Raw genomic sequence first — 25,536 nt, 5'->3', positions numbered from 1 at the left:
GTTGTGAGTAGCGTTGCTGTAGTGAGGCAGTGATTAGGGTTGTGAGTAGGGTTGCTGTAGTGAGGCAGTGATTAGGGTTGTGAGTAGGGTTGCTGTAGTGAGGCAGTGTTGAGAGTTGTGAGTAGGGTTGCAATAGTGAGGCAGTGATTAGGATTGTGAGTAGGGTTGCTGTAGTGAGGCAGTGATTAGGGAAGTGAGGAGGTTGCTGTAGTGAGGCAGTGATTAGGGAAGTGAGGAGGTTGCTGTAGTGAGGCAGTGATTAGGGTTGTGAGTAGGGTTGCTGTAGTGAGGAATTGATTAGGGTTGTGAGTAGGGTTGCTGTAGTGAGGCAGTGATTAGGGATGTGAGTAGGGTTTCTGTAGTGAGGCAGTGATTAGGGTTGTGAGTCGGGTTGCTGTAGTGAGGCAGTGATTAGGGTTGTTAGTAGGGTTGCGGTAGTGAGGCAGTGATTAGGGTTGTGAGTAGGGTTGCTGTAGTGAGGCAGTGATTAGGGTTGTGAGTAGGGTTGCTGTAGTGATGCAGTGATTAGGGTTGTGAGTGGGGTTGCTGTAGTGAGGCAGTGATTAGGGTTGTGAGTCGGGTTGCTGTAGTGAGGCAGTGTTGAGAGTTGTGAGTAGGGTTGCAATAGTGAGGCAGTGATTAGGATTGTGAGTAGGGTTGCTGTAGTGAGGCAGTGATTAGGGTTGTGAGTAGGGTTGCTGTAGTGAGGCAGTGATTAGGGTTGTGAGTAGGGTTGCTGTACCGAGGAATTGATGAGGGTTGTGAGTAGGGTTGCTGTAGTGAGGCAGTGATTAGGGAAGTGAGGAGGTTGCTGTAGTGAGGCAGTGATTAGGGTTGTGAGTAGGGTTGCTGTAGTGAGGCAGTGATTAGGGAAGTGAGGAGGTAGCTGTAGTGAGGCAGTGATTAGGGTTGTGAGTAGGGTTTCTGTAGTGAGGCAGTGATTAGGGTTGTGAGTAGGGTTGCTGTAGTGAGGCAGTGATTAGGGTTGTGAGTGGGGTTGCTGTACCGAGGAATTGATGAGGGTTGTGAGTAGGGTTGCTGTAGAGAGGCAGTGATTAGGGTTGTGAGTAGGGTTGCTGTACCGAGGCAGTGATTAGGGTTGTAAGTAGGGTTGCTGTAGTGAGGCAGTGATTAGGGTTGTGAGTAGGGTTGCTGTAGTGAGGCAGTGATTAGGGTTGTGAGTAGGGTTGCTGTAGTGAGGCAGTGATTAGGGTTGTGACTAGGGTTGCTGTAGAGAGGCAGTGATTAGGGTTGTGAGTAGGGTTGCTGTAGTGAGGCAGTGATGAGGGTTGTGAGTAGGGTTGCTGTGGTGAGGCAGTGATTAGGGTTGTGAGTAGGGTTGCTGTAGTGAGGCAGTGATTAGGGTTGTGAGTGGTGTTGCTGTAGTGAGGCAGTGATTAGGGTTGTGAGTGGGGTTGCTGTAGTGAGGCAGTGTTGAGAGTTGTGAGTAGGGTTGCAATAGTGAGGCAGTGATTAGGATTGTGAGTAGGGTTGCTGTAGTGAGGCAGTGATTAGGGTTGTGAGTAGGGTTGCTGTAGTCAGGCAGTGATTAGGGTTGTGAGTAGGGTTACTGTAGTGAGGCAGTGATTAGGGTTGTGAGTAGGGTTGCTGTACTGAGGAATTGATGAGGGTTGTGAGTAGGGTTGCTGTAGTGAGGCAGTGATTAGGGAAGTGAGGAGGTTGCTGTAGTGAGGCAGTGATTAGGGATGTGAGTAGGGTTGCTGTAGTGAGGCAGTGATTAGGGAAGTGAGGAGGTTGCTGTAGTGAGGCAGTGATTAGGGTTGTGAGTAGGGTTTCTGTAGTGAGGCAGTGATTAGTGTTGTGAGTAGGGTTGCTGTAGTGAGGCAGTGATTAGGGTTGTGAGTGGGGTTGCTGTACCGAGGCAGTGATTAGGTTTGTGAGTAGGGTTGCTGTAGTGATGCAGTGATTAGGGATGTGAGTAGGGTTGCTGTACCGAGGCAGTGATTAGGGTTGTGAGTAGGGTTGCTGTAGTGAGGCAGTGATTAGGGTTGTGAGTAGGGTTGCTGTAGTGAGGCAGTGATTAGGGTTGTGAGTAGGGTTGCTGTAGTGAGGCGGTGATTAGGGTTGTGAGTAGGGTTGCTGTAGTGAGGCAGTGATTAGGGTTGTGAGTAGGGATGCTGTAGTGAGGCAGTGATTAGGGTTGTTAGTAGCGTTGCTGTAGTGAGGCAGTGATTAGGGTTGTGAGTAGGGTTGCTGTAGTGAGGCAGTGATTAGGGTTGTGAGTAGGGTTGCTGTAGTGAGACAGTGATTAGGGTTGTGAGTAGGGTTGCTGTACTGAGGCAGTGATTAGGGATGTGAGTAGGGTTGCTGTAGTGAGGCAGTGATAAGGGTTGTGAGTAGGGTTGCTGTAGTGAGGCAGTGATGAGGGTTGTGAGTAGGGTTGCTGTAGTGAGGCAGTGTTGAGGGTTATGAGTAGGGTTGCTGTAGTGAGGCAGTGATTAGGGTTGTGAGTAGGGTTGCTGTAGTGAGGCAGTGATTAGGGTTGTGAGTAGGGTTGCTGTAGTGAGGCAGTGATTAGGGTTGTGAGTAGGGTTGCTGTAGTGAGGCAGTGTTGAGGGTTATGAGTAGGGTTGCTGTAGTGAGTCAGTGATTAGGGTTGTGAGTGGGATTTCTGTAGTGAGGAAGTGATAAGGGTTGTGAGTAGGGTTGCTGTAGTGAGGCAGTGATGAGGGTTGTGAGTAGGGTTGCTGTGGTGAGGCAGTGATGAGGGTTGTGAGTAGGGTTGCTGTAGTGAGGCTGTGAATAGGGTTGTAAGTAGGGTTGCTGTAGTGAGGCAGTGATTAGGGTTGTGAGTAGGGTTGCTGTAGTGAGGCAGTGAATAGGGTTGTAAGTAGGGTTGCTGTAGTGAGGCAGTGATTAGGGTTGTGAGTAGGGTTGCTGTAGTGAGGCAGTGATGAGGGTTGTGAGTAGGGTTGCTGTACCGAGGCAGTGATTAGGGTTGTGAGTAGGTTTGCTGTGGTGAGGCAGTGATTAGGGTTGTGAGTGTGGTTGCTGTAGTGAGGCAGTGATTAGGGTTCTGAGTAGGGTTGCTGTAGTGAGGCAGTGAATAGGGTTGTAAGTAGGGTTGCTGTAGTGAGGCAGTGATTAGGGATGTGAGTAGGGTTGCTGTAGTGAGGCGGTGATTAGGGTTGTGAGTAGGGTTGCTGTAGTGAGGCAGTGATTAGGGTTGTGAGTAGGGTTGCTGTAGTGATGCAGTGATTAGGGTTGTGAGTGGGGTTGCTGTAGTGAGGCAGTGATTAGGGAAGTGAGGAGGTTGCTGTAGAGAGGCAGTGATTAGGGTTGTGAGTAGGGTTGCTGTAGTGAGGCAGTGATTAGGGTTGTGAGTAGGGTTGCTGTAGTGAGGCAGTGATTAGGGTTGTGAGTAGGGTTGCTGTACCGAGGCAGTGATTAGGGTTGTGAGTAGGGTTGCTGTAGTGAGGCAGTGATTAGGGTTGTGAGTAGGATTGCTGTAGTGAGGCAGGAATGAGGGTTGTGAGCAGGATTGCTGTAGTGAGGCAGTGATAAGGGTTGTGAGTAGGGTTGCTGTAGTGAGGCAGTGATTAGGGAAGTGAGGAGGTTGCTGTAGAGAGGCAGTGATTAGGGTTGTGAGTAGGGTTGCTGTGGTGAGGCAGTGATTAGGGTTGTGAGTAGGGTTGCTGTAGTGAGGCAGTGATTAGGGTTGTGAGTGGGGTTGCTGTAGTGAGGCAGTGTTGAGAGTTGTGAGTAGGGTTGCTGTAGTGAGGCAGTGATTAGGGAAGTGAGGAGGTTGCTGTAGAGAGGCAGTGATTAGGGTTGTGAGTAGGGTTGCTGTGGTGAGGCAGTGATTAGGGTTGTGAGTAGGGTTGCTGTAGTCAGGCAGTGATTAGGGTTGTGAGTAGGGTTACTGTAGTGAGGCAGTGATTAGGGTTGTAAGTAGGGTTGCTGTACCGAGGAATTGATGAGGGTTGTGAGTAGGGTTGCTGTAGTGAGGCAGTGATTAGGGAAGTGAGGAGGTTGCTGTAGAGAGGCAGTGATTAGGGTTGTGAGTAGGGTTGCTGTGGTGAGGCAGTGATTAGGGTTGTGAGTAGGGTTGCTGTAGTCAGGCAGTGATTAGGGTTGTGAGTAGGGTTACTGTAGTGAGGCAGTGATTAGGGTTGTAAGTAGGGTTGCTGTACCGAGGAATTGATGAGGGTTGTGAGTAGGGTTGCTGTAGTGAGGCAGTGATTAGGGAAGTGAGGAGGTTGCTGTAGTGAGGCAGTGATGAGGGTTGTGAGTAGGGTTGCTGTGGTGAGGCAGTGATTAGGGTTGTGGGTAGGGTTGCTGTAGTGAGGCAGTGATTAGGGTTGTGAGTAGGGTTGCTGTAGTGAGGCAGGGATTAGGGTTGTGAGTAGGGTTTCTGTAGTGAGGCAGTGATTAGGGTTGTGAGTAGGGTTGCTGTAGTGAGGCAGTGATTAGGGTTGTGAGTGGGGTTGCTGTACCGAGGAATTGATGAGGGTTGTGAGTAGGGTTGCTGTAGTGAGGCAGTGATTAGGGTTGTGAGTTGGGTTGCTGTAGTGAGGCAGTGATTAGGGAAGTGAGGAGGTTGCTGTAGTGAGGCAGTGATTAGGGTTGTGAGTGGGGTTGCTGTAGTGAGGCAGTGATTAGGGTTGTGAGTAGGATTGCTGTAGTGATGCAGTGATTAGGGAAGTGAGGAGGTTGCTGTAGTGAGGCAGTGATTAGGGTTGAGAGTAGGATTGCTGTAGTGAGGCAGTGATTAGGGTTGTGAGTAGGGTTGCTGTAGAGAGGCAGTGATTAGGGTTGTGAGTAGGGTTGCTGTAGTGAGGCAGTGATGAGGGTTGTGAGTAGGGTTGCTGTGGTGAGGCAGTGATTAGGGTTGTGAGTAGGGTTGCTGTAGTGAGGCAGTGATTAGGGTTGTGAGTAGGGTTGCTGTAGTGAGGCAGTGATTAGGGTTGTGAGTAGCGTTGCTGTAGTGAGGCAGTGATTAGGGTTGTGAGTAGGGTTGCTGTAGTGAGGCAGTGATTAGGGTTGTGAGTAGGGTTGCTGTAGTGAGGCAGTGTTGAGAGTTGTGAGTAGGGTTGCAATAGTGAGGCAGTGATTAGGATTGTGAGTAGGGTTGCTGTAGTGAGGCAGTGATTAGGGAAGTGAGGAGGTTGCTGTAGTGAGGCAGTGATTAGGGAAGTGAGGAGGTTGCTGTAGTGAGGCAGTGATTAGGGTTGTGAGTAGGGTTGCTGTAGTGAGGAATTGATTAGGGTTGTGAGTAGGGTTGCTGTAGTGAGGCAGTGATTAGGGATGTGAGTAGGGTTTCTGTAGTGAGGCAGTGATTAGGGTTGTGAGTCGGGTTGCTGTAGTGAGGCAGTGATTAGGGTTGTTAGTAGGGTTGCGGTAGTGAGGCAGTGATTAGGGTTGTGAGTAGGGTTGCTGTAGTGAGGCAGTGATTAGGGTTGTGAGTAGGGTTGCTGTAGTGATGCAGTGATTAGGGTTGTGAGTGGGGTTGCTGTAGTGAGGCAGTGATTAGGGTTGTGAGTCGGGTTGCTGTAGTGAGGCAGTGTTGAGAGTTGTGAGTAGGGTTGCAATAGTGAGGCAGTGATTAGGATTGTGAGTAGGGTTGCTGTAGTGAGGCAGTGATTAGGGTTGTGAGTAGGGTTGCTGTAGTGAGGCAGTGATTAGGGTTGTGAGTAGGGTTGCTGTACCGAGGAATTGATGAGGGTTGTGAGTAGGGTTGCTGTAGTGAGGCAGTGATTAGGGAAGTGAGGAGGTTGCTGTAGTGAGGCAGTGATTAGGGTTGTGAGTAGGGTTGCTGTAGTGAGGCAGTGATTAGGGAAGTGAGGAGGTAGCTGTAGTGAGGCAGTGATTAGGGTTGTGAGTAGGGTTTCTGTAGTGAGGCAGTGATTAGGGTTGTGAGTAGGGTTGCTGTAGTGAGGCAGTGATTAGGGTTGTGAGTGGGGTTGCTGTACCGAGGAATTGATGAGGGTTGTGAGTAGGGTTGCTGTAGTGAGGCAGTGATTAGGGTTGTGAGTTGGGTTGCTGTAGTGAGGCAGTGATTAGGGAAGTGTGGAGGTTGCTGTAGTGAGGCAGTGATTAGGGTTGTGAGTGGGGTTGCTGTAGTGAGGCAGTGATTAGGGTTGTGAGTAGGGTTGCTGTAGTGATGCAGTGATTAGGGAAGTGAGGAGGTTGCTGTAGTGAGGCAGTGATTAGGGTTGAGAGTAGGGTTGCTGTAGTGAGGCAGTGATTAGGGTTGTGAGTAGGGTTGCTGTAGAGAGGCAGTGATTAGGGTTGTGAGTAGGGTTGCTGTAGTGAGGCAGTGATGAGGGTTGTGAGTAGGGTTGCTGTGGTGAGGCAGTGATTAGGGTTGTGAGTAGGGTTGCTGTAGTGAGGCAGTGATTAGGGTTGTGAGTAGGGTTGCTGTAGTGAGGCAGTGATTAGGGTTGTGAGTAGGGTTGCTGTAGTGAGGCAGTGATTAGGGTTGTGAGTAGGGTTGCTGTAGTGAGGCAGTGATTAGGGTTGTGAGTAGGGTTGCTGTAGTGAGGCAGTGTTGAGAGTTGTGAGTAGGGTTGCAATAGTGAGGCAGTGATTAGGATTGTGAGTAGGGTTGCTGTAGTGAGGCAGTGATTAGGGAAGTGAGGAGGTTGCTGTAGAGAGGCAGTGATTAGGGTTGTGAGTAGGGTTGCTGTAGTGAGGCAGTGATTAGGGAAGTGAGGAGGTTGCTGTAGAGAGGCAGTGATTAGGGTTGTGAGTAGGGTTGCTGTAGTGAGGCAGGGATTAGGGTTGTGAGTAGGGTTGCTGTAGTGAGGCAGTGATTAGGGTTGTGAGTGGGGTTGCTGTACCGAGGAATTAATGAGGGTTGTGAGTAGGGTTGCTGTATTGAGGCAGTGATTAGGGTTGTGAGTTGGGTTGCTGTAGTGAGGCAGTGATTAGGGAAGTGAGGAGGTTGCTGTGGTGAGGCAGTGATTAGGGTTGTGAGTAGGGTTGCTGTAGTGAGGCAGTGATTAGGGATGTGAGTAGGGTTTCTGTAGTGAGGCAGTGATTAGGGTTGTGAGTCGGGTTGCTGTAGTGAGGCAGTGATTAGGGTTGTTAGTAGGGTTGCGGTAGTGAGGCAGTGATTAGGGTTGTGAGTAGGGTTGCTGTAGTGAGGCAGTGATTAGGGTTGTGAGTAGGGTTGCTGTAGTGAGGCAGTGTTGAGAGTTGTGAGTAGGGTTGCAATAGTGAGGCAGTGATTAGGATTGTGAGTAGGGTTGCTGTAGTGAGGCAGTGATTAGGGAAGTGAGGAGGTTGCTGTAGAGAGGCAGTGATTAGGGTTGTGAGTAGGGTTGCTGTAGTGAGGCAGTGATTAGGGAAGTGAGGAGGTTGCTGTAGAGAGGCAGTGATTAGGGTTGTGAGTAGGGTTGCTGTAGTGAGGCAGGGATTAGGGTTGTGAGTAGGGTTGCTGTAGTGAGGCAGTGATTAGGGTTGTGAGTGGGGTTGCTGTACCGAGGAATTAATGAGGGTTGTGAGTAGGGTTGCTGTAGTGAGGCAGTGTTGAGGGTTATGAGTAGGGTTGCTGTAGTGAGGCAGTGATTAGGGTTGTGAGTAGGGTTGCTGTAGTGAGGCAGTGATTAGGGTTGTGAGTAGGGTTGCTGTAGTGAGGCAGTGATTAGGGTTGTGAGTAGGGTTGCTGTAGTGAGGCAGTGTTGAGGGTTATGAGTAGGGTTGCTGTAGTGAGTCAGTGATTAGGGTTGTGAGTGGGATTTCTGTAGTGAGGAAGTGATAAGGGTTGTGAGTAGGGTTGCTGTAGTGAGGCAGTGATGAGGGTTGTGAGTAGGGTTGCTGTGGTGAGGCAGTGATGAGGGTTGTGAGTAGGGTTGCTGTAGTGAGGCTGTGAATAGGGTTGTAAGTAGGGTTGCTGTAGTGAGGCAGTGATTAGGGTTGTGAGTAGGGTTGCTGTAGTGAGGCAGTGAATAGGGTTGTAAGTAGGGTTGCTGTAGTGAGGCAGTGATTAGGGTTGTGAGTAGGGTTGCTGTAGTGAGGCAGTGATGAGGGTTGTGAGTAGGGTTGCTGTACCGAGGCAGTGATTAGGGTTGTGAGTAGGTTTGCTGTGGTGAGGCAGTGATTAGGGTTGTGAGTGTGGTTGCTGTAGTGAGGCAGTGATTAGGGTTCTGAGTAGGGTTGCTGTAGTGAGGCAGTGAATAGGGTTGTAAGTAGGGTTGCTGTAGTGAGGCAGTGATTAGGGATGTGAGTAGGGTTGCTGTAGTGAGGCGGTGATTAGGGTTGTGAGTAGGGTTGCTGTAGTGAGGCAGTGATTAGGGTTGTGAGTAGGGTTGCTGTAGTGATGCAGTGATTAGGGTTGTGAGTGGGGTTGCTGTAGTGAGGCAGTGATTAGGGAAGTGAGGAGGTTGCTGTAGAGAGGCAGTGATTAGGGTTGTGAGTAGGGTTGCTGTAGTGAGGCAGTGATTAGGGTTGTGAGTAGGGTTGCTGTAGTGAGGCAGTGATTAGGGTTGTGAGTAGGGTTGCTGTACCGAGGCAGTGATTAGGGTTGTGAGTAGGGTTGCTGTAGTGAGGCAGTGATTAGGGTTGTGAGTAGGATTGCTGTAGTGAGGCAGGAATGAGGGTTGTGAGCAGGATTGCTGTAGTGAGGCAGTGATAAGGGTTGTGAGTAGGGTTGCTGTAGTGAGGCAGTGATTAGGGAAGTGAGGAGGTTGCTGTAGAGAGGCAGTGATTAGGGTTGTGAGTAGGGTTGCTGTGGTGAGGCAGTGATTAGGGTTGTGAGTAGGGTTGCTGTAGTGAGGCAGTGATTAGGGTTGTGAGTGGGGTTGCTGTAGTGAGGCAGTGTTGAGAGTTGTGAGTAGGGTTGCTGTAGTGAGGCAGTGATTAGGGAAGTGAGGAGGTTGCTGTAGAGAGGCAGTGATTAGGGTTGTGAGTAGGGTTGCTGTGGTGAGGCAGTGATTAGGGTTGTGAGTAGGGTTGCTGTAGTCAGGCAGTGATTAGGGTTGTGAGTAGGGTTACTGTAGTGAGGCAGTGATTAGGGTTGTAAGTAGGGTTGCTGTACCGAGGAATTGATGAGGGTTGTGAGTAGGGTTGCTGTAGTGAGGCAGTGATTAGGGAAGTGAGGAGGTTGCTGTAGAGAGGCAGTGATTAGGGTTGTGAGTAGGGTTGCTGTAGTGAGGCAGTGATTAGGGAAGTGAGGAGGTTGCTGTAGAGAGGCAGTGATTAGGGTTGTGAGTAGGGTTGCTGTAGTGAGGCAGGGATTAGGGTTGTGAGTAGGGTTGCTGTATTGAGGCAGTGATTAGGGTTGTGAGTTGGGTTGCTGTAGTGAGGCAGTGATTAGGGAAGTGAGGAGGTTGCTGTGGTGAGGCAGTGATTAGGGTTGTGAGTAGGGTTGCTGTAGTGAGGCAGTGATTAGGGATGTGAGTAGGGTTTCTGTAGTGAGGCAGTGATTAGGGTTGTGAGTCGGGTTGCTGTAGTGAGGCAGTGATTAGGGTTGTTAGTAGGGTTGCGGTAGTGAGGCAGTGATTAGGGCTGTGAGTAGGGTTGCTGTAGTGAGGCAGTGATTAGGGTTGTGAGTAGGGTTGCTGTAGTGATGCAGTGATTAGGGTTGTGAGTGGGGTTGCTGTAGTGAGGCAGTGTTGAGAGTTGTGAGTAGGGTTGCAATAGTGAGGCAGTGATTAGGATTGTGAGTAGGGTTGCTGTAGTCAGGCAGTGATTAGGGTTGTGAGTAGGGTTACTGTAGTGAGGCAGTGATTAGGGTTGTGAGTAGGGTTGCTGTACCGAGGAATTGATGAGGGTTGTGAGTAGAGTTGCTGTAGTGAGGCAGTGATTAGGGAAGTGAGGAGGTTGCTGTAGTGAGGCAGTGATTAGGGAAGTGAGGAGGTAGCTGTAGTGAGGCAGGGATTAGGGTTGTGAGTAGGGTTTCTGTAGTGAGGCAGTGATTAGGGTTGTGAGTAGGGTTGCTGTAGTGAGGCAGTGATTAGGGTTGTGAGTGGGGTTGCTGTACCGAGGAATTGATGAGGGTTGTGAGTAGGGTTGCTGTAGTGAGGCAGTGATTAGGGTTGTGAGTTGGGTTGCTGTAGTGAGGCAGTGATTAGGGAAGTGAGGAGGTTGCTGTAGTGAGGCAGTGATTAGGGTTGTGAGTGGGGTTGCTGTAGTGAGGCAGTGATTAGGGTTGTGAGTAGGGTTGCTGTAGTGATGCAGTGATTAGGGAAGTGAGGAGGTTGCTGTAGTGAGGCAGTGATTAGGGTTGAGAGTAGGATTGCTGTAGTGAGGCAGTGATTAGGGTTGTGAGTAGGGTTGCTGTAGAGAGGCAGTGATTAGGGTTGTGAGTAGGGTTGCTGTAGTGAGGCAGTGATGAGGGTTGTGAGTAGGGTTGCTGTGGTGAGGCAGTGATTAGGGTTGTGAGTAGGGTTGCTGTAGTGAGGCAGTGATTAGGGTTGTGAGTAGGGTTGCTGTAGTGAGGCAGTGATTAGGGTTGTGAGTAGGGTTGCTGTAGTGAGGCAGTGATTAGGGTTGTGAGTAGGGTTGCTGTAGTGAGGCAGTGTTGAGAGTTGTGAGTAGGGTTGCAATAGTGAGGCAGTGATTAGGATTGTGAGTAGGGTTGCTGTAGTGAGGCAGTGATTAGGGAAGTGAGGAGGTTGCTGTAGAGAGGCAGTGATTAGGGTTGTGAGTAGGGTTGCTGTAGTGAGGCAGGGATTAGGGTTGTGAGTAGGGTTTCTGTAGTGAGGCAGTGATTAGGGTTGTGAGTGGGGTTGCTGTACCGAGGAATTGATGAGGGTTGTGAGTAGGGTTGCTGTATTGAGGCAGTGATTAGGGTTGTGAGTTGGGTTGCTGTAGTGAGGCAGTGATTAGGGAAGTGAGGAGGTTGCTGTAGTGAGGCAGTGATTAGGGTTGTGAGTGGGGTTGCTGTAGTGAGGCAGTGATTAGGGTTGTGAGTAGGGTTGCTGTAGTGATGCAGTGATTAGGGAAGTGAGGAGGTTGCTGTAGTGAGGCAGTGATTAGGGTTGAGAGTAGGATTGCTGTAGTGAGGCAGTGATTAGGGTTGTGAGTAGGGTTGCTGTAGAGAGGCAGTGATTAGGGTTGTGAGTAGGGTTGCTGTAGTGAGGCAGTGATGAGGGTTGTGAGTAGGGTTGCTGTGGTGAGGCAGTGATTAGGGTTGTGAGTAGGGTTGCTGTAGTGAGGCAGTGATTAGGGTTGTGAGTAGCGTTGCTGTAGTGAGGCAGTGATTAGGGTTGTGAGTAGGGTTGCTGTAGTGAGGCAGTGATTAGGGTTGTGAGTAGGGTTGCTGTAGTGAGGCAGTGTTGAGAGTTGTGAGTAGGGTTGCAATAGTGAGGCAGTGATTAGGATTGTGAGTAGGGTTGCTGTAGTGAGGCAGTGATTAGGGAAGTGAGGAGGTTGCTGTAGAGAGGCAGTGATTAGGGTTGTGAGTAGGGTTGCTGTAGTGAGGCAGTGATTAGGGATGTGAGTAGGGTTTCTGTAGTGAGGCAGTGATTAGGGTTGTGAGTCGGGTTGCTGTAGTGAGGCAGTGATTAGGGTTGTTAGTAGGGTTGCTGTAGTGAGGCAGTGATTAGGGTTGTGAGTAGGGTTGCTGTAGTGAGGCAGTGATTAGGGTTGTGAGTAGGGTTGCTGTAGTGATGCAGTGATTAGGGTTGTGAGTGGGGTTGCTGTAGTGAGGCAGTGTTGAGAGTTGTGAGTAGGGTTGCAATAGTGAGGCAGTGATTAGGATTGTGAGTAGGGTTGCTGTAGTGAGGCAGTGATTAGGGTTGTGAGTAGGGTTGCTGTAGTGAGGCAGTGATTAGGGTTGTGAGTAGGGTTGCTGTAGTCAGGCAGTGATTAGGGTTGTGAGTAGGGTTACTGTAGTGAGGCAGTGATTAGGGTTGTGAGTAGGGTTGCTGTAGTGAGGCAGTGATTAGGATTGTGAGTAGGGTTGCTGTAGTGAAGCAGTGATTAGGGTTGTGAGTAGGGTTGCTGTAGAGAGGCAGTGATTAGGGTTGTGAGTAGGGTTGCTGTAGTGAGGCAGTGATTAGGGTTGTGAGTAGGGTTGCTGTGGTGAGGCAGTGATTAGGGATGTGAGTAGGGTTGCTGTAGTGAGGCAGTGATTAGGGAAGTGAGGAGGTTGCTGTAGTGAGGCAGGGATTAGGGTTGTGAGTAGGGTTGCTGTAGTGAGGAATTGATTAGGGTTGTGAGTAGGGTTGCTGTAGTGAGGCAGTGATTAGGGATGTGAGTATGGTTTCTGTAGTGAGGCAGTGATTAGGGTTGTGAGTCGGGTTGCTGTAGTGAGGCAGTGATTAGGGTTGTTAGTAGGGTTGCTGTAGTGAGGCAGTGATTAGGGTTGTGAGTAGGGTTGCTGTAGTGAGGCAGTGATTAGGGTTGTGAGTAGGGTTGCTGTAGTGATGCAGTGATTAGGGTTGTGAGTGGGGTTGCTGTAGTGAGGCAGTGTTGAGAGTTGTGAGTAGGGTTGCAATAGTGAGGCAGTGATTAGGATTGTGAGTAGGGTTGCTGTAGTGAGGCAGTGATTAGGGTTGTGAGTAGGGTTGCTGTAGTGAGGCAGTGATTAGGGTTGTGAGTAGGGTTGCTGTAGTCAGGCAGTGATTAGGGTTGTGAGTAGGGTTACTGTAGTGAGGCAGTGATTAGGGTTGTGAGTAGGGTTGCTGTACCGAGGAATTGATGAGGGTTGTGAGTAGGGTTGCTGTAGTGAGGCAGTGATTAGGGAAGTGAGGAGGTTGCTGTAGTGAGGCAGTGATTAGGGTTGTGAGTAGGGTTGCTGTAGTGAGGCAGTGATTAGGGAAGTGAGGAGGTTGCTGTAGTCAGGCAGGGATTAGGGTTGTGAGTAGGGTTTCTGTAGTGAGGCAGTGATTAGGGTTGTGAGTAGGGTTGCTGTAGTGAGGCAGGGATTAGGGTTGTGAGTAGGGTTGCTGTAGTGAGGCAGTGATGAGGGTTGTAAGTAGGGTTGCTGTAGTGAGGCAGTGATTCGTGTTGTGAGAAGGGTTGCTGTAATGAGGCAGTGATTAGGGTTGTGAGTAGGGTTGCTGTAGTGAGGCAGGGATTAGGGTTGTGAGTAGGGTTGCTGTAGTGAGGCAGTGATTAGGGTTGTGAGTAGGGTTGCTGTAGTGAGGCAGTGTTGAGAGTTGTGAGTAGGGTTGCAATAGTGAGGCAGTGATTAGGATTGTGAGTAGGGTTGCTGTAGTGAGGCAGTGATTAGGGAAGTGAGGAGGTTGCTGTAGAGAGGCAGTGATTAGGGTTGTGAGTAGGGTTGCTGTAGTGAGGCAGTGATTAGGGAAGTGAGGAGGTTGCTGTAGTGAGGCAGTGATTAGGGTTGTGAGTAGGGTTGCTGTAGTGAGGCAGTGATTAGGGTTGTGAGTAGGGTTGCTGTAGTGAGGCAGTGATTAGGGAAGTGAGGAGGTTGCTGTAGTGAGGCAGTGATTAGGGTTGTGAGTAGGGTTGCTGTAGTGAGGAATTGATTAGGGTTGTGAGTAGGGTTGCTGTAGTGAGGCAGTGATCAGGGATGTGAGTCCGGTTTCTGTAGTGAGGCAGTGATTAGGGTTGTGAGTCGGGTTGCTGTAGTGACGCATTGATGTGGGTTGTGAGTAGTGTTGCTGTAGTGAGGAAGTGAATAGGGTTGTGAGTAGGGTTGCTGTAGTGAGGCAGTGAATGGGGATGTGTGTAGGGTTGCTGTAGTGAGGCAGTGATTAGGGTTGTGAGTAGGGTTGCTGTAGTGAGGCAGTGATTAGGGAAGTGAGGAGGTTGCTGTAGTGATGCAGTGATTAGGTTTGTGAGTAGGGTTGCTGTAGTGAGGCAGTGATTAGGGTTGTGAGTAGGGTTGCTGTAGTGAGGCAGTGATTAGGGATGTGTGTAGGGTTGCTGTAGTGAGGCAGTGATTAGGGTTGTGAGTAGGGTTGCTGTAGTGAGGCAGTGATTAGGGAAGTGAGGAGGTTGCTGTAGTGATGCAGTGATTAGGTTTGTGAGTAGGGTTGCTGTAGTGAGGCAGTGATTAGGGTTGTGAGTAGGGTTGCTGTAGTGAGGCAGTGATTAGGGATGTGTGTAGGGTTGCTGTAGTGAGGCAGTGATTAGGGTTGTGAGTAGGGTTGCTGTAGTGAGGAAGTGAATAGGGTTGTGAGTAGGGTTGCTGTAGTGAGGCAGTGAATAGGGATGTGTGTAGGGTTGCTGTAGTGAGGCAGTGATTAGGGTTGTGAGTAGGGTTGCTGTAGTGAGGCAGTGATTAGGGAAGTGAGGAGGTTGCTGTAGTGATGCAGTGATTAGGTTTGTGAGTAGGGTTGCTGTAGTGAGGCAGTGATTAGGGTTGTGAGTAGGGTTGCTGTAGTGAGGCAGTGATTAGGGATGTGTGTAGGGTTGCTGTAGTGAGGCAGTGATTAGGGTTGTGAGTAGGGTTGCTGTAGTGAGGCAGTGATTAGTGTTGTGAGTAGGGTTGCTGTAGTGAGGAAGTGAATAGGGTTGTGAGTAGGGTTGCTGTAGTGAGGCAGTGAATAGGGATGTGTGTAGGGTTGCTGTAGTGAGGCAGTGATTAGGGTTGTGAGTAGGGTTGCTGTAGTGAGGCAGTGATTAGTGTTGTGAGTAGGGTTGCTGTAGTGAGGCAGTGATTAGGGTTGTGAGTAGGGTTGCTGTAGTGAGGCAGTGATTAGGGTTGTGAGTAGGGTTGCTGTAGTGAGGAAGTGAATAGGGTTGTGAGTAGGGTTGCTGTAGTGAGGCAGTGAATAGGGATGTGTGTAGGGTTGCTGTAATGAGGCAGTGATTAGGGTTGTGAGTAGGGTTGCTGTAGTGAGGCAGTGAATAGGGATGTGTGTAGGGTTGCTGTAGTGAGGCAGTGATGAGGGTTGTGAGTAGGGTTGATGTAGTGAGGCAGTGATTAGGGTTGTGAGTAGGGTTGCTGTAGTGAGGCAGTGATTAGTGTTGTGAGTAGGGTTGCTGTAGTAAGGCAGTGATTAGGGTTGTGAGTAGGGTTGCTGTAGTGAGGCAGTGATTAGGGTTGTGAGTAGGGTTGCTGTAGTCCGGCAGTGATGAGGGTTGTGAGTAGGGTTGCTGTAGTGAGGCAGTGATTAGGGTTGTGAGTAGGGTTGCTGTAGTGAGTCAGTGATTAGGGTTGTGAGTAGGGTTGCTGTAGTCCGGCAGTGATGATGGTTGTGAGTAGGGTTGCTGTAGTGAGGCAATGATTAGGGTTGTGAGTAGGGTTGCTGTAGTGAGGCAGTGATGAGGGTTGTGAGTAGGGTTGCTGTAGTGAGTCAGTGATTAGGGTTGTGAATAGGGTTGCTGTAGTCCGGCAGTGATGAGGGTTGTGAGTAGGGTTGCTGTAGTGAGGCAGTGATTAGGGTTGTGAGTAGGGTTACTGTACTGAGGCAGAGATACGGGTTGTGTGTAGGGTTGCTGTAGTGAGGCAGTGATTAGGGTTGTGAGTAGGGTTGCTGTAGTGAGGCAGTGATGAGGGTTGTGAGTAGGGTTGCTGTAGTGAGGCAGTGATGAGGGTTGTGAGTAGGGTTGCTGTAGTGAGGCAGTAATGAGGGTTGTGAGTAGGGTTGCTGTAGTGAGGCAGTGATTAGGGTTCTGAGTGGGGTTGCTGTAGTGAGGCAGTGATTAATGTTGTGAGTAGGGTTGCTTTAGTGAGGCAGTGATTAGGGTTGTGAGTAGGTTTGCTGTAGTGACGCAGTGATGAGGGTTGTGAGTAGGGTTGCTGTAGTGAGGCAGTGATTAGGGTTGTGAGTAGGGTTGCTGTAGTGACGCAGTGATGAGGGTTGTGAGTAGGGTTGCTGTAGTGAGGCAGTGTTGAGGGTTGTGAGTAGGGTTGCTGTAGTGAGGCAGTGATTAGGGTTGTGAGTAGAGTTGCTGTAGTGAGGCAGTGATGAGGGTTGTGAGTGGGGTTGCTGTAGTGAGGCAGTGATTAGGGTTGTGAGTTGGGTTGCTGCACCGACGCAGTGATTTGGGTTGTGTTGGTTTTTTCAAGAACCAGATAGATGAAAGGAATTTGCTGTTTCTGAACCTGGTTGTGGGACTTGAGGCTTCTGTTCCTCCTGCCGACAAGGGAGCTGTGAGAGGATGGACGGACTGGATGGTTAAGATCTTTTTAAGATCTTTTTAAGAGTTGCCTTTTTAAGAGTTCTTTATCTATAGATCTAAGTTTCGCAACCTTTCTTATGCCAAGTAGCCTTACCATTTTCCGAGGGGTCCGTGGACAAGCCCTCATCTGGAGACTGGAAGTAGGCAGATTCCAGGGTTTGATCAATCAGGACCACAGGAGCTGGGAATAGGGAATAGGCAGGTTGGTAGTGTACCGGTTAGCACAGTCGTTTTGCAGCATTAGCCTTCACCTATGAGGGTTCATTTCCCACTGCTGACTGTAAAGAGTTTGCACGTTCTGGTCATGGGTTTCCTCTGCTTTTCTCCCACATTCCGAAGATGCCTTGGGTTGGGTTTGGGGTTGGGGTTTGGTTTGTGTTTGGGTTTGGTGTTGGGTTTGGGTTTGGGGTTGGTGTTGGGGTTGAGTTTGGGGTTCGGGTTGGGGTTGGGTTTGGGTTGGGTTTGGGGTTGGGGTTGGGTTTGGGTTGGGTTTGGGGTTGGGGTTGGGCTTGGGTTTGGGTTTGGGTTTGGGGTTGGGGTTTGGTTTGGGGGTTTCCATTTGGGTTTGTGGTTGGGGTTGGGGTTGAATTTGGGTTTGGGGGTTTGTGATTGGGGTTGAGTTTGGGTTTGTGGTTGGGGTTGGGGTTGAGTTTGGGGTTGGGGTTGTGTTTGCGGTTGGGGTTGGGTTTGGGGGTTTGGGTTTGTGGTTGGGGTTGTTGGAGTTGGGGTTGTGTTTGGGCTTGGGGTTGGGGTTTGTTTTGGGGTTGGTTTGGGGTTGGGGTGGGGTTTGGGTTTGTGGTTGGGGTTGGGTTAGGGCTTGGGGGTTTGGGATTGGGGTTGGGGTTGGGTTTGGGGTTGGGGTTGAGTTGGGGTTAGGGTTAGGGGTTGGGGTTGGGTTGGGGTTTGGGGTTGGGTTTGGGTTTGGGGGTTTGGGTTTGGGTTTGTGGTTGGGGTTGGTTTTGGCGGTTTGGGTTTGGGGGTTTGGGGTTGGGCTTAGGGTTAGGGTTAGGGTTAGTAAGTTATGGGACTGCTACTTTTGCACCAGAAGTGTGGCGACAGCTGTCATTGGCACAAAACGAGGCATTTCAGTGTATGTTTTGATATGTATTGCTTATTTATTTATTATTATTTCTTCCTTTTTATACTTGCACAGTTTGTCGTCTTTTGCACACTACTTGAGCGCCCATGTTGGTGTGGAGTTTCATTGATTCTGTTGTGGTTACTATTCTGTTATATATGCCTGCAAGAGAATGAATCTCAGGGTTGTAGATGGTGACACGTGTGTACTTCGAAAACATAGAAGAGTACAGCACAGGAACCGGCCATTCGGCCCACAATGTTGTGGACATATATTAGGGTTTAGGGTTGATAAGGTGGTTAAGAGGGATTAGGGTTAGGTTGAGATTATGCGGGCAGTGGGCGAATCAGCCCTCTTGTGCTTTTTGATCTCGTCACTTGAGATTCAGTTTCACGCGACCCTGCCACTTTGAACTGGCCCACACCTTCATTAACCAGGTCCAACACTTGCCTTTGTTGAATTTTGCCCCTCCTGACATAGGACATCGGGTTTGTGGGGGTTTAGCAAGGGTTAATCAGGGTGTGCTTTGGGTTTGTGGGGCTGAAGCCAGGGTTAATCGGGGAGTGCCTAGGGTTTGTGGGGGTGTGTACCCCTTGTAGACATATATTAGGGTTTAGGGGTGATAAGGTGGTTAAGAGGGGTTAGGATTTAGGGTTGATAATGTGGTTAAGAAGGGTTATGGAATGCCTGCTTTTGTTAGTCGAGGCATTGCGTTCAAAAGAAAAGAGGTTATGTTGCAACTTCATAAAACTCTGGTTAGGCCACACCTGGAGTATTGTGTAGAGTTCTGGTCGCCCCACTATAGGAAGGATGGTGAGGCTTTGGAGAGGGTGCAGAAGAGGTTTACCAGGATGCTGCCTGGTTCAGAGGGCCTGTGCTGTCACGAGAGGCTGGACAAACTTGGGTTGTTTTCTCTGGAGTGTCGGAGGCTGAGGGAAGATCTGATGGAGGTTTACAAGATTATGAGAGGCATAGATAGAGTGGACAGAGACTATCTGCTTCCTGGGGTAGAAGTGTCTAATACCAGAGGGCAAGCATTGAGGGTGAGAGGGGGTAGGTTCAAGGGGGATGTGAGGGGTAAGTTTTTTACTCAGAGGGTGGTGGATGCCTGGAATGTGCTGCCTGGTACGGTGGTAGAGGCAAATACATTAGAAGCTTTTCAGAGACGTTTGGATAGGCTCATGGATGTGAGGAAGATGGAGGGATATGGACATGGTGTAGGGAGGAGGGATTAGTGTTTGGGTGTTTTGTGGCGACCCACTTTCTGCGCAGGCGAACCAGCTCACAAATAGCCAGCGCGCGGGGGGAGACTTTGGGAATGCCCCTCTGATGTCATTTCCGCCCGGAGAGGGCGGGCGCTAGGGATTAAATGCCAGCGCCGCGAAGTTTGAATAAACTCGTCTCGAATCGATTTACCGACTGCCTGTCGTTATTTCAGCGCTTTGTGTAGCACATCGCTACATTGGTGACCCCGACGGTCCAAACGGGATTTGGACCAAAGATGACCGACTCTTCATCTGTTCACGCAGTTTCGCTCAAACTGCCGACTTTCTGGACGCTGCGACCACGCGTGTGGTTTAGCCAAGCAGGAGCCCAGTTCCAGATTCGGCAGATATCCTCTGATTCCACGCGTTACTACCACGTGGTGAGCGCCCTTGACCAGGAGATGGCCGCCCAGGTTGCGGATTTCATACTGTCGCCCCCGGAAGAAGGCAAGTATGAAGCATTCAAGGCGCTGCTCATTGGGACCTTTGGCCTCTCATGGCGTGAGCGGGGTGCCCGCCTGCTTCACCTGGACGGTTTGGGAGGCAGACTGCCGTCAGCATTGATGAACGAGATGCTGGTCCTGGCTGACGGACACAAGCCCTGCCTCATGTTCGAGCAAGCGTTCCTAGAGCGACTGCCCGGGGACATACATCTGCTGCTGGCCGACGCAGATTTCGGCGACCCCCGGAAGGTGGCGGCCCGGGCAGACGTGCTGTGGAAAGCCAAGAGGGAGAGCGTGGCGTCGGTCGGTCAGATTACCAGGCCATGCGCCCAACAGCAGACCAGACCAGGCCCGGCACGGGGGCACACACAACACAGAGGCAGGAGTGAGGAGGCCAGTGAACAGTGGTGTTTCTACCACCAGCGGTGGGGCACAAAAGCCCGCTGTTGTCGCCCGCCCTGCAAGGGCCAGGGGCAGGGCCAGCAGCCGCTAATGACTATGGTGGCTGGCCGCCAGGACAGCCTCTTGTACATCTGGGACAAACAGTCGGGACGCTGCTTCTTGGTCGATACCGGAGCGGAGATCAGCGTCTTGCCCCCGACGGGGTACGACACCCACAACAGGAAGCCAGGACCTACCCTGAGGGCTGCAAACGGCAGCACAATACGGACCTACGGCACCTGCACAGTGCAGCTGCAGTTCGGCACCAGCCGGTTCACATGGGACTTCACACTGGCCGCGGTGGCCCAACCACTCCTGGGGGCGGACTTCTGGCGAGCTCACAGCCTGCTGGTTGACTTGCAAGGGAAAGACTGGTACATGCCGAGACTTTCCAGACGTTCTCCCTGGGTGAAGCCAAGTTGCCGGCCCCACACCTGGACTCCATCACGCTGTCGGACAACGAATTCACCAGGATCCTGGCGGACTTTCCATCGATTCTGGCACCGCAGTTCACGGCAGCCATGCCCAGACACGGGGTACAGCACCACATCCCAACCCAGGGACCACCCCTCCATGCCCGCACACGAAGGCTCCCCTCGGAAAAGCTCCGCATGGCGAAGGAGTTGTTCAAGAGGATGGAGGAATTGGGGATCGTACGGCGGTCTGACAGCCCATGGGCCTCCCCCCTGCACATGGTGCCCAAGGCAGCAGGGGGCTGGAGACCATGCGGCGACTACCGCAGACTGAACGAGGCTACCACTCCAGACCTCTACCCCGTGCCGCACATACAGGACTTTGCAGCGAACCTGCACGGGGCAAGAATCTTTTCCAAAGTAGACCTCATCCGGGGATACCATCAAATCCCGGTGCACCCTGAGGACAACCCCAAAACAGCACTCATCACCCCGTTCGGTCTGTTCGAGTTCCTCCGAATGCCGTTCGGCCTGAAGAACACTGCACAAATGTTCCAGCGGCTAATGGACGCGGTGGGACGCGACCTGGACTTTGCGTTCATCTATTTGGACGACATCCTTATAGCCAGCAGCAGTCGTCAGGAGCATCTGTCCCACCTCCGTCAACTCTACGCCCGACTGAGTGAATACGGCCTGACAATCAACCCGGCCAAATGCCTGTCCGGTCTCGATACCATTGACTTCCTGGGCCACAGGATTACCAAAGACGGGGCAACACCTCTGCCCGCCAAGGTAGGCGCGATCCGCCACTTTGCCCGGCCCAACACGGTCAAAGGCCTGCAGGAGTTCGTTGGTATGGTGAACTTCTACCACTGTTTCCTCCCCTCAGCAGCCCGTATCATGAGCCCTTTGTACACCCTGATGTCGGGTAAAGGCAAGGACATTACTTGGGACGAGGAGGCTGCGGCCGCTTTCATTAAAGCCAAGGAAGCCTTGGCAGATGCCGCAATGCTGGTGCATCCCAGGACGGACTTTCCGACCGCCCTCACGGTGGACGCATCCGACACAGCAGTCGGTGGGGTGCTGGAACAGCTCATCGAGGGGCGCTGGCAACCCCTGGCGTTCTTCAGCAAGCACCTACGACCACCTGAACTCAAGTACAGTGCTTTCGACCGGGAGCTGTTGGCACTGTATCTGGCAATCCGGCATTTCAGATACTTCTTAGAAGGCAGGCCGTTCACCACGTTCACGGACCACTAACCGTTGACCTTCGCGTTCACGAAGGTGTCCGATCCCTGGTCGGCTCACCAGCAGCGACATCTGTCCTACATCTGCGAGTACACGATGGATATCCAGCATGTCTCGGGAAAGGACAACGTCGTGGCGGACGCACTCTCCAGACCAGCTGTCCAGGCCCTCTCCCTGGGGGTGGACTATGCAGCACTGGCAGAGGCACAGCAGGGGTTTGCAGCTGCAGGACTTTCTCGTAGGCCCAGGTGATAGGACCCTGCTGTGCGATGTGGCTACCGGCCAACCTCGCCCCATCGTCCCGGCAACCTGGAGGCGGCGAGTTTTCGACTCCATACACGGTTTGGTGCACCCATCTATCAGGACAACTGTCCAGCTGGTCTCCAGCAAGTTCGCGTGGCACGGACTTCGCAAGCAGGTCAGTGAATGGGCCAGAACGTGCATGCAGTGCCAAACAGCCAAGGTACAGCGGCACACTAAAGCCCCGCCGCAGCTGTTCGAACCCACCCACCGGAGGTTCGACCACATTCATGTGGATATCGTGGGCCCCCTACCAGTGTCCCGAGGAGCGCGGTACCTCCTAACTATGGTAGACCGGTTCACGAGGTGGCCAGAGGCGGTCCCGCTCACCGACACATCTGCCGATTCCTGCGCCCGAGCACTGATTGCAACCTGGGTAACACGTTTCGGGGTACCGGCCCACATTACCTCCGACAGAGGCGCCCAGTTCACCTCCAGCCTGTGGTCGGCTGTGGCCAGCCTGTTGGGAACGCAGCTACACTGCACAACTGCCCACCACCCACAGTTGAACGGACTGGTGGAACACTTCCACCGTCACTTGAAGTCGGCTCTCATGGCCCGCCTGAGAGGACCTAACTGGGTGGACGAGCTTCCCTGGGTCCTGCTTGGAATTCGTACGGCGCCCAAAGAGGATCTGCACGCCTCGTTGGCCGAGTTGGTGTACGGCGCACCCCTGGCCGTCCCGGGAGAGTTCATACCAGCCCCAAGGGGGCAAGAGGAAGAACCCGCAGCAGTCCTGGACAGACTACGTGAAAGGCTCAGCAACCTGGCCCCCCGTACCGACTTCACAGCACGGACGGACCCCGACCCATGTACCCAAAGACCTGCAGGACTGTAAGTTTGTGTTTGTACGAAGGGGCGGACACCGGGCACCGCTACAGCAGCCGTACGAGGGGCCGTTCACGGTGATCAACAACAACGGGTCCACGTTCGTGCTGGACATTGGGGGGAAAGAGGAGGTTTTCACAGTGGACCGACTCAAACCGGCCCATGTGGACTTGGCGCAGCCGGTCCAGGTTCAGGCACCGCGGCGCAGAGGCTGATCCAGACTGTGGGCATTGGGGGGGGGGGGTTAAGTGGCGACCCACTTTCTGCGCAGGCGCACCGGCTCACAAATAGCCAGCGCACTTCCGACGTCATTTCCGCCCGGAGAGGGCGGGCGCTGGGGATTTAAATGCCAGCGCCGCGAAGTTTGAATAAACTAGTCTCGAATCGACTCACCGACTGCGTGTCGTTGTTTCAGCGCATCGCTGCACTGTTCCAGTGCTGTACTGTTCTACCTTTTCAAAATACACACGTGTCAGCAAAGCTGAGGTTCATTTCGGGTTCAGTAACTCCATGATAGAAATATAACCGTAATAGAATCGATGGGAGTTCGCACCAACTCGGGCATTCAACCAGCAAACAATCTCCTTGAAATTCATTTTCCTGCAGGAATTTACTGAAAAATAAAGAAATACGATCGAGTTTATGGAAAACTATACATAAACACGGGCTGGCCAGTGGCGTAGTGGCATCCGCTCCAGACCTCGAGGCGAGTGGTCCCGGGCTCGAATCCGGCCGGCTCCTTGCACGCTTTCCATCGGAGGCAGCAAATCGGCCTCATAAAAAAACAGAGACGAATGCTAAAGAAATGGCAAGGTGCCTCACGAGGAGAGGAACAACATCAAGAGCACATTAAAAAAAAGACTGATGAAGAACCAATGTGCAAAAGAAGCCAAATAGTGCAACTTAAAATCTTAAAAGAGGTGTTCTGTTTTGTAGTGCCAGAATGTGTTGACTGCCTCAGCACGTCCTGTGGTAAACTATGTATACCTGTCTGGACACGCCCCTCTGCTGGCTGCCCCTGTGGCTCCTCCCTCAGTCTCCGAGATGTCGTGCTCCCTTTCGCTGTTAATAAAAGCCTATCGTTCACTTCCAGACTCCCAGAGTTATTGATGGTGCAAATCCTTAGGTTGTTGAAGCAAATGACGCATTTCATTGGAGCTTCTGCTGTACACGTGACAAAAAATAGATACATAAATAAATAAATACTGGGAACCTGAGTTGCAGAGTCCTTGAAAGTAAGAAAATTGGTTCAGAATTGTGGTGAGTGGAATTATCCATGCCGGTTGTCACGTGCCGGTGTTTCCTCGTCGGTCGAAAGCCGCTTGCGTCGTGCCGGTCACCGACTGGCCCACTTGAAGGATGCAGCAGCTCGTTCCCATTGGTTGCCTTGTGTGCGGCGGCTCCGGTGTCCGGTTTCAGGCGCCTCAGGGTGTAAGAGCAGCCGGTGAGGGAGGCCCGGTCTCTCTGCAGGCCACTGAGGCTGTGACCGGTGCTAAAGGACCACTGGGAAGGGACGCTCAGACACAGAAGGCCCGTGCGCACTCTTAGCTAAGCAACTGCTTGTTGAATATTTAGTTTTGCAGTCTGGGTAACTTTGGGGAGACTTGGATGTTCGGTCGAATGTTTTACCGTTGGTAAATAAATGATTAATATGCTTATTTGTAGCCAGTGTTTTCTGTCTCACTCAGCAAACCCGTGAACCTGCGTCTACGTTACACTGGTTCAGGAGCCTGATGGTTGTGGGGTAATAACTGTTCCTGAACCTGGTGGTGTGGGACCTGAGGCTCATTGTGCTGAGTGAAGTTATCCACACTGGTTCAGGAGTCTGATGGTTGTGGGGTAATAACTGTTCCTGAACCTGGTGGTGTGGGACCTGAGGCTCATTGTGCTGAGTGAAGTTATCCACACTGGTTCAGGAGCCTGATGGTTGTGGGGTAATAACTGTTCCTGAACCAGGTGGTGTGGGACCTGAGGCTCATTGTGGTGAGTGAAGTTACCCACACTGGTTCAGGAGCCTGATGGTTGTGGGGTAATAACTGTTCCCGAACCTGGTGGTGTGGGACCTGAGGCTCATTGTGGTGAGTGAAGTTATCCACACTGGTTCAGGAGTCTGATGGTTGTGGGGTAATAACTGTTCCTGAACCTGGTGGGGTGGGACCTGAGGCTCCTGTACCTCCTGCCTGATGGCAGCAGCGAGAAGAGAGCATGGCCTGGATGATGGACGCTGCTTTCTTGTGGCAGCACTCCTTGTAGATGTGCTCAGTGTTGGTGAGGGATTTTCCTGTGATGGACCGGACTGTGTCCACCATATCTGCAGATCTTTCAACAGAATATTTAAATGCCCGTACACAGACCTACATTCCTATATTTCCTTTCCTGTCCCAGTCTGTACTCTTTGTGTTTTATGCCAGGCACCAGAGAGTCGTAGCACAGAAACAGGCCCTTTAGTCCATCTAGAAAATACTGAACTATTGTTGTGCCCAGTGCCATTGACCTGCGCCTTAACCATAGCCGTCCATGCACTTACCCAATTTTCTCTTAAAGGTTGAAATCAAACAGTTCGATTATACACCTACCCACCTGGCTTCACCTATCACCCTCCAGCTGTCCTCCTTCCCTTCCCCCCATCTTTCTATGCTGGCATCTTCTCCCTTCCTGTCCAGTCCTGAAGAAGGTTCTCGGCCCGAAAGGTTCTCTGCTTACTCATTTCCACAGCTGCTGCCTGACCTGCCGAGTTGCCTTGGCGTTCTGTGCATGTGCTGCTGTGTGTAATCTAAATATTACTCGTTGTGTGCAGTGGGGGATGTTCCCGTCTCTTTATGTAAATCTTGGACCTGGTAAGTAAGAATGAAATTGCTGATACAGTTGGAAAATAATAAAGTTGTGGCTTTAATTACAATCCAGCTGACACAATAACCACTGGAAACGTTAGTGAGTTACCACCCATTTCGAGCCCATGCGAGCTGTAATTGCAGTGTTCTCCATTGCCACAGTCTCATTAAGCCATTAATCTATCGATAAATATTGTGTTCCTTTGTCAGTCAGAGCCCTGTATGCACAGATACACGTCTGCACCACGGGTGCAGACACACCAACGCATCTTTCACACCCCCAGACTGAAACACCAGCATTGTCAATGTGCCTTCTTGCATCCTTTATTAGTATTATTTTGCTTTGTTTTCTCTTTTTTGTATTTGCCCGATTTGTTGTCCTCTGCACTCTGGCAGTTTGTTTGTCTTTGATGTGTCTGGTTTCCCTCTTTGTACTTACCGTAAATGCCCACAAGAAAATGAATCTCGGCATTCTATATGGTGATATATTTTAGTTACTGCCCGTTATGCTGCTGGTGTTTTGGGCCGCAATGAAGGTCCCCCATCTCTGTCTAAAATCTTTGGCTTGGCCGTGTTCAGGACTCCCTTCATTGTGTTGGTAGCTTCCTCTCCGTTTTCACTGCTGTCAGTCAGGCAAGTCCTGGGTGGAAACTCAGGACTACAGTCCCACTCAAATGCAGG

The 25,536-nt window shown here is 51.3% G+C and overlaps 1 protein-coding gene across 2 annotated transcripts in view; it reads right to left on the bottom strand.

The window, feature by feature from the left end:
* Positions 1–25,536, bottom strand: part of ttc9b (tetratricopeptide repeat domain 9B) — a 117,916-nt gene that overhangs the window by 22,645 nt on the left and 69,735 nt on the right. Inside the window, exon 2 of one of the 2 annotated variants that reach the window (XM_073063847.1) lies at positions 16,103–16,189. The exons of the other annotated variant lie outside the window; for it this stretch is intronic. Within the exon in view, the coding sequence (XP_072919948.1) occupies positions 16,103–16,189 (87 nt within the window). The remainder of the gene's footprint in view (positions 1–16,102; positions 16,190–25,536) is intronic. 2 annotated transcript variants of the gene reach the window in all.

The sequence above is a fragment of the Hemitrygon akajei genome, chromosome 12 (genome assembly GCF_048418815.1).
Source record: "Hemitrygon akajei chromosome 12, sHemAka1.3, whole genome shotgun sequence".
NCBI classification, from domain to species: domain Eukaryota; kingdom Metazoa; phylum Chordata; class Chondrichthyes; order Myliobatiformes; family Dasyatidae; genus Hemitrygon; species Hemitrygon akajei.
Note: the sequence above shows the minus strand (reverse complement) of the source record. Positions and strands in the feature narration are given on the sequence as shown.